Source organism: Euleptes europaea, chromosome 1 (assembly GCF_029931775.1).
Source record: "Euleptes europaea isolate rEulEur1 chromosome 1, rEulEur1.hap1, whole genome shotgun sequence".
In the NCBI taxonomy this organism is placed as follows: Eukaryota; Metazoa; Chordata; class Lepidosauria; order Squamata; family Sphaerodactylidae; genus Euleptes; species Euleptes europaea.
Window position 1 is genome coordinate 80,690,656 of NC_079312.1, and position 7,154 is coordinate 80,697,809.

General features: G+C 41.6%; 1 protein-coding gene across 1 annotated transcript; it reads left to right on the forward strand.

Moving 5' to 3' along the window:
* Window positions 1-1,266: 1,266 nt before the first annotated feature.
* Window positions 1,267-5,524, forward strand: LOC130490147 (ovomucoid-like). The gene is made up of 4 exons (XM_056863962.1): window positions 1,267-1,389; window positions 2,476-2,498; window positions 4,198-4,307; window positions 5,446-5,524. The coding sequence occupies exons 1-4, from the start codon at window positions 1,335-1,337 to the stop codon at window positions 5,489-5,491; spliced, it is 234 nt and encodes a 77-aa protein (XP_056719940.1). The 5' UTR covers window positions 1,267-1,334; the 3' UTR covers window positions 5,492-5,524.
* Window positions 5,525-7,154: the final 1,630 nt, after the last annotated feature.

The following is a 7,154-nucleotide window of genomic DNA, read 5'->3' on the forward strand; positions in this document are numbered from 1 at the left end:
AAAGGGGTGACAAGTGCAGGCGTCCAGCACCTAACCTGCCCTAGCCTTGGTGTGAGGGTCTTTTAATTCCAGCGCATGTTTGGTGCAAATAATTGAGACACATTTCAAGTGAGTGATTCTTGGCTGTGGATACCACATTTTCACTCAATACTTGGAATAAATAAATACACTTCTAATCTCCTTGGTCAGGAGGCTGGGAGCTGTTAAAGAGTAAATATTAGAGAGAATGATCATTTTCTACACTGGGATGTGGTTTACTGGTTAATGCATTACCTGAAGGCAGTCAATGAGACTTTTAGTTTTTATGTGGCAGGTTTGCAGTAATGTTCTCCACACGCAAAAGTGGGTTTCTTAAATATAACAATATAGTGTCAAAATTGACATCATATTTTCAAAAGAGGCTTTACCTTTTAAAGATTGAAACAGACTGTTGTAGGAATGTTCCATGCACTCAGATCCATTGAGAGATAGAAGTGGTTGAAAAGATCCCCATTGTCTGTTTTATTACCATATTTCTAAGGAATCCAGATTAAAAAAAAACCCTTACTTTCTTTTGGTTGGATTGGTCCAGTAGCAGAAACAAAAAAAAAAACCCTGAGCGTGTGTTTGCAAATAGCAATAAAGCCATAACAGCAAAAGGTGTAGCTGTATTTGTTTATAAGGCGGTGAAACTATAACAGTCTAATTTAGAAACCTGTTAGTAGATTGCCATAAAAGTGAATAAGAATTATTGCTGTGTTTTCTTTTATGATCATTTTTATTGGTGTCATATGGTGTATATTGCCCTGACATGGATGGCCCAAGCTAGCTGGATCTCGTCAGATCTCAGAAGCTAAGCAGAGTCTGCCCTGGTCAGTATTTGGAAGGGAGATCACCAAGGAATACCAAGGTCGTGACATGGAGGCAGGCAATGGCAAACCACCTCTGAAGTCTCTTGCCTTGAAAACCCCACAGGGTTGCCATAAGTCAGCTCTGACTTGAGGGCAAAAAAAATGCTGTGTCTTTTGTCAGAATAGCCTTTTTATCTGTATAAGATGCACTTTGTTCTGGTCCAAGGTCAAGATAATAAAGCACTTCACAGACACTGTTTGCTAACAAGCCGCCTGTCACATGCCCCTTTCGTTTTTCTGAGCCCTCAGCACTTTTTGCAATACACAGCAGTCTTGTGTAATATCTCATTTCTGCATCTAATAGCTATTTGGGAGGAGATTTCATATACTGAGGGCAAAGAGATATGTATATATGTATTAAAGTCTGGAAGAGAAGTCAGACCTCTCTTCTGCCAGTAGAATCTGAGGAACATCTACTTAGCAGACTCATATCCACTAGCAGTCATGAAAACAGCAGGCTTTCTGCTCCTCAGTCTGACACTGTTCTTCTTTTATTCAGGTGAGCAATATTGCAGAGGTTTCCTTTTCAGAGAGCCTTGCCACGGGGATCACTGGACATTATAAAGACTGCTTCATATGACATTCTTCTGTTTATCAGGACTTCTGTACTTCCAGGAATTGCCCAAAAAAATGCAGAATGATTAGCGTTTGGGACTGTCTTTATTACAGGGAAATACTTTGCAGCACCACTGCACTTTCCGGGTGGCAATTGCTACCACAGAGAGATTCTGCATGCAGTAGGGCCAATCCATATGGCAAGGAACTTTTCAATTGTTAAACCCCCCTTAGAGTTGCCACTACTAATGTACAAAGTAGAACTATGCAGTAGCACACAAAGTAGAACTTAGATGCAGTTCTGTATATGTAGGATGGATTTTCTACCCGAATCAATAGGACTATTTTCATAAAGATGTATTTTCAGTCAGTATGTAAAAAATATATTTTGGATTGAAACTAAAGAATGTTAGTTGATTTAATAACCTGCTTTTTACAGACCAATTTATGACATCTATATATTGTGTGTGTGTAAAGTGCCGTCAAGTCGCAGCCGACTTATGGCAATCCCTTTTGGGGTTTTCATGGCAAGAGACTAACAGAGGTGGTTTGTCAGTACCTTCTTCTGCACAGCAACCCTGGTATTCCTTGGTGGTCTCCCATCCAAATACTAACCAGGGCTGACCCTGCTTAGCTTCTGAGATCTGACGAGATCAGGCTAGCCTGGGCCATACAGGTCAGGGCATCTATATATTACAAAACTCTAATTTAAAATATTTGCCTTTTTGAGATAATTTTAAAAAGTATGTATTTAAAAGCATTCAGTTTTCTGTGGTGAAAACAATGTCCTCGACATGTGGGCCTGGATCCAAATGAATGTTTCCATAGGTGCAAGGATTTCTTCTCACAGAGTATAATTTCCCTGCCTTCCCTGCCTCCTCCTTCTGACAGCAGCCATTTGCTGCTGCTTTGGAGATGGAGGAAAACTGCGTTGCATTAGCAGAAGTCTTTGTGCCTGTGGAAACACTCATCTGGATCCAAACCATGGATCTGCATTATATCTTTTACTCTTTCGGTATTTTCCTTCTAGGTATTGCTATCGAAGCACGTTTGGTGAGTTTCAGCTGTTTCTTCTTATTACATAACTCTTTCACTGTGGCTGGGAGTTATGCTCACAGGATACTTTTTCAAGAATGGGGCAAAGAACAATGAAAAGCACATTTGTGGAAACTAATGTCAGCTGTCAGATTTAGAATCTGATAGATTTGCGAAGTACATATTTCAAAGTTGTGAGCCTGTGTTATTTAATAAACACTGTTCATTTCTGTGGAGAAAAAAACAATAATTAGTGTGTGTGTGCATATCATAAGGAATTGTGTTAGAAAACAAAAATTGTTCAGAATCTCAAATTGTTTCTTTTGTCATACTGTTTTTCATTAGTTTCATACAAAGAGGTCAATAGTATGTATACAATTTAAGAGGTGATTACAATTTGTAAAAATCCATTTAAAATCAACAGTGAAATATTCTGTTTATTTAAAAATGTGTAGAATGCATAGAACTCATGCATTTATTTATGCATAATTTATGCAATCATGGAAGCTTGATCAAGGAATTCTGTGATTGAATAATCAGGCCAGCCATGTACATACCTCCCATACGGAACTGCTGGTTGGCCTTTCATGGAGAGGTTGTTCCTGTTGCTGTCACACACACAACCCAACGATTTCAGGGCTTCGTTTTCATTATGCATGTATTTTCCAACATTCTGAAGTCACCTCGCTCTTCCTTCGCATTTTCCCCGCATTTTCAGGATGCTGTTTTACCACAAATGTAAAGTCTGCCTCGATCCCAAATTGATAGCCATTCCTGTGCATATTTGTCGATTTGGGTTTTTCTCCCCACACCCAATCTTGCTTCTCCCTCCCACTTCTCTGTCCCCCTCATCCGACCCCTTCCCTGGAAGCCATTTGCAAGTGGAGGCTGCTTAGTTTGTTTCACAGCAAGTTGTAGGTCAGCTTCAGTCCTCAGCCTGATGGAACAGAGACAGGCTAATTTGCCACCCTCCCCTTATAGGTGTCAAAGCCATGAAAGCCTCCCCCCCCCCCCGCAATCCAAGATTATTGATTGGACAATGAAATAGATCCAGCCAGCTTTTCTTCTAGGGAGAAAGAAAGAAAGGGTCTTTTTTGCCCACCATAAAAGGCTGTGCTGCAGCTGATGGGACCCCCATGTACAAAAGTCAAATGGGAAGAAGGCTGTAGTAAGGATGGAAGGGAACTAGTCACCAAGAGCACCCAGTCAGTCTAAATTAAGTATGGCCAAATATTACTCGGAATGGAGTGAAATCGTCACTTAAGAGATAGCCAGAAATAAATGGGTTGGGGGGGTTGTCTGGACCCATCTCTGCTTTGGATGAAAAATGGCCACTTGGTTCAGTTCAAATGAAAGAATCCCACTGCGAGGATGGCGGGAGCTGGTGACGTATTTAAAAAAAATGCTAAAGTCAATTACAAACAGCATCTTCAAGGGGGAGGGACTCCAAAGCTCCGCATTTTCACTAGAGGTGCATAATTAATCACAAGGTACTTCTGGAATTTCTTCAGGAGGGAAAGCCCCTGTGCGTATTGTTTTGAGAATTCGACTGCAAATACTGTGCAATTAGAGAGCAATTAGAGTGGGGATTTGAACCTGGATCTCCCCAGTTTTCTTCAGTTATTATGCCTACTGGCTCAGGTGTCTAATTATAAAAAAAGAGTCCTGTATTCTAAAGCTAATCTTTAAAGTGGATTTTCTGCTGTTCTCTCTGCAGATTGATTGTATGGGCTATCCCAGAAATGCTTGCACACATGACTACCGTCCCCATTGTGGTACTGATGGAATAACTTACAGCAACAAATGTGCATTCTGCAATGCCTATGTGTGAGTATGGCTTTTACTGATGAAGAGCAACAGAAAAAACGGTGAACAGAGGTACTCTAGGGCAGTTCCAAGTTCTTGTTGTCTATTTAAGGCTAATCCTGAAACAGAACATTGCTCCAGATAAACTTTGAACCATGATTTAAAGAATTTGCTGATACAGATCAACAATGATATTAAGTTGTTTTATCATGGCCTGCAAGAAATGAACAACCAGTAATGAATTTCAATAGCTCTAACATTTTGTTACCCTGGTCATCGTATCTCAAAAAGGACATTGCAGAGCTGGAAAAAGTATAGAAAAGGGCAACCAAGATGATTAGGGGATTGGAGCACCTTTCGTATGAGAAAAGTCTGAAAAGTCTGGGACTTTTAGTTTAGAAAAGAGAGAACTAAAGGGGGGGCATGCTAGAGGTTTATAAAAGTATGCACAGGGTGGAGAGAGTAGATAGAGTTAACTTTTCTACCCTCTTCCAAAATCCTAGAACTTGGGGGTATCCAATGAAACTAATGATCTGTAGATTCAGAATGAAAAAAAAGGAAATACTTTACACAATGTGATTAAAACGTGAACTTCACTGCCAGAGGATGTAGTGATGGCCACAAGCATAGATGACTTTAAAAGGAGATTAGACAGATTCATGAAGATAAATCTATCAGTGGGTACTAGCCATGATGACTAAAGGGAACCTCCAGGTTCAGACCCAGTACACCTCTGAATACCAGTGACAGGAGGCAACATCAGGAGAAGGCCTCAGCCTCAATGCCCTGCTGTTGGACTTCCAAAGGAACTGGTTGGCCGCTGTGTGAAACAAGGATGCTGGACTTTATGGCCCATTTGTCTGCTCCAGCAGGGCTCTTATGTTCTTATCCATTGTGTTGTGGTGGTAGAATCTGGGAGACCAAGATTCAAATCCCCACTCTGCCATAGAAGATTGCTGAATGTCTTTGGACAAGTCATATAGCCTAAACTATCTCACAGGGTTGTTGTGAGAGAAAAATAGATAATCATGGAAGCTGCTTTGTGTATAGAAGGGAGGGTATAATGAAGTGAGGTGAGTAAATTATCTTTTTTCGCTCTCTGATGAGGAATCTTCTGGGTCATTATGCTGAGTTCTCTGTTTTGTCTTTCTCTTGCCAGCCGGCATCGTGGAAGGCTTAGCCTGAGGCACAAGGGAGTTTGCTAAAGCATTGCAGATGCAGAAGACTAAAAAGAACCTATCAGAGAATGTCCACTTCGTTTCCTGCCTTCCTAATATAACCATTATCTGAAAGAAAACCTTTCTTCCCTTGTTTCTGATCCAATGAATGCGAGCCATTGGTTTTAAATAAAACAACACTTTTTGCTGTTTACATAACTTGCTTAATAGCTTCCTGTTTAATTAGAATATTTTGAAGAACTTCCTCACTTTGCTTCTTAACCACAAAGTAAACGTGGTATACAACTACCTGGAGTATCAGGTGCAGACTAGATGCGACAGACCCATCTATTAAATTTGGGTCTACCCCAATCCATGATTTTAAGAGCAAAAGAGGTGCATGAGTGGAAAAATGTAAAATCTACCATCCTTGGGGGTTTTATGCAGTCCCTTCTCCAGTGATACTTCTTCTTCGTCCAGGGTCTGGACTTGTTTGGGAGGAAAGCCCTTGCTGTGAAAGGTCAGAGGAAGATAAGCAAAGGAGGCTTTAGTGCTCTTCACCTGCATTCCCCTTGTGGGTTTTCAAGGTCTCATTTTATATGGAGGAAGAGAAAACTGATCTGGCCCACTTTACTGAAACTTCGATGGAAGTAAATGATAGGATGTATCAATCTCAGTTGACTCCACCGGAGTCCTTCATCAAAGTAAGTAGTCCTTCATCAAACCTACACCCTCTGGTAATTTATGAACGGGAGTTTTACCTGAGGTTCGTTGCTTGCTGGACCCACACTTTCCTGTTGGGAATCTATACACCAGCAGTCTCCAAAACTCAAATCAAATCCCTCCCCTTTAAATGCTGCTTTTTAATTGGCTTAATTCACAGTGCTCCCCCCAAAATCCTCCCCCCAAAAACCCAATTGCTACATAAAAAAGCATTTCAAGAACAAAAAACTGAGCAATCTGAAAGGGGGGGGGGAATCCAAGCCTCAGTTTTAAAAAGCCTCTGAGGAAGCAGGAAGTGTTTGAATGCCTGCCTCTTTACACGCTGATTTGTGATTGGCTGTGAGAGTGCTTTGCCTTCTGCATGGAGATTTCAGCCGGGCTGAGCTCAGGGGAGAGGGAAGAATTGGGTAAACAGAGGAATGGGAAGACCCAGACATAGCGAGGGCCGGGCACAAGGTCATTTCTAATGGACGGAAAACTCATGCAGAACTCCAAGGAACAACAGAGTCAGACAGGGAGCGAATGTGAGTCCAAGTACCCGTGCATAAATGACCTCTGTTTCTTTTTTCCCTTTTGTAGATTATGTACACAAACTATAGCTGGCATTGATTAATTACTGTTAATTACTTCCGGTTCCAAGGATAGATTGGCCATCCTACTTATTTACCAGCCAGCTAGTTCCCCACTGGCCGATCTGTCTGACCTGGCAGAGGTAATTTCAGGCTTGGTGCTAAAGAAGCCCCACCCCACCTCAACTGATTGTTCTGGGTGACTTGAACATTCCGGCCATCAACATCTTGTCTGGGCTGGCTCAGGATTTTGTAGACTCTTTGGCTGCTATGGGTCTCTCCCAGATCATGATGAGCCCCATGCATACCAAAGGATCCCCTGAGTTTCTTTGTACTGATTCTTGGCTGGAAAAACTGGTTGGTGGGCTGAAGGTTCAGCCTGGTTTGCGGGCGAAGGCCCAGGTAAATGTGGCACCAAT

Excerpts from the sequence above, each read along its gene's own strand:
- LOC130490147 (XM_056863962.1), top strand. The coding sequence starts at position 1,335 with ATGAAAACAGCAGGCTTTCTGCTCCTCAGTCTGACACTGTTCTTCTTT. Across the intron at positions 1,390-2,475 it reads ACTGTTCTTCTTTTATTCAG|GTATTGCTATCGAAGCACGT; the intron begins GTGAGCAATATT and ends TTTTCCTTCTAG. Across the intron at positions 2,499-4,197 it reads TTGCTATCGAAGCACGTTTG|ATTGATTGTATGGGCTATCC; the intron begins GTGAGTTTCAGC and ends TTCTCTCTGCAG.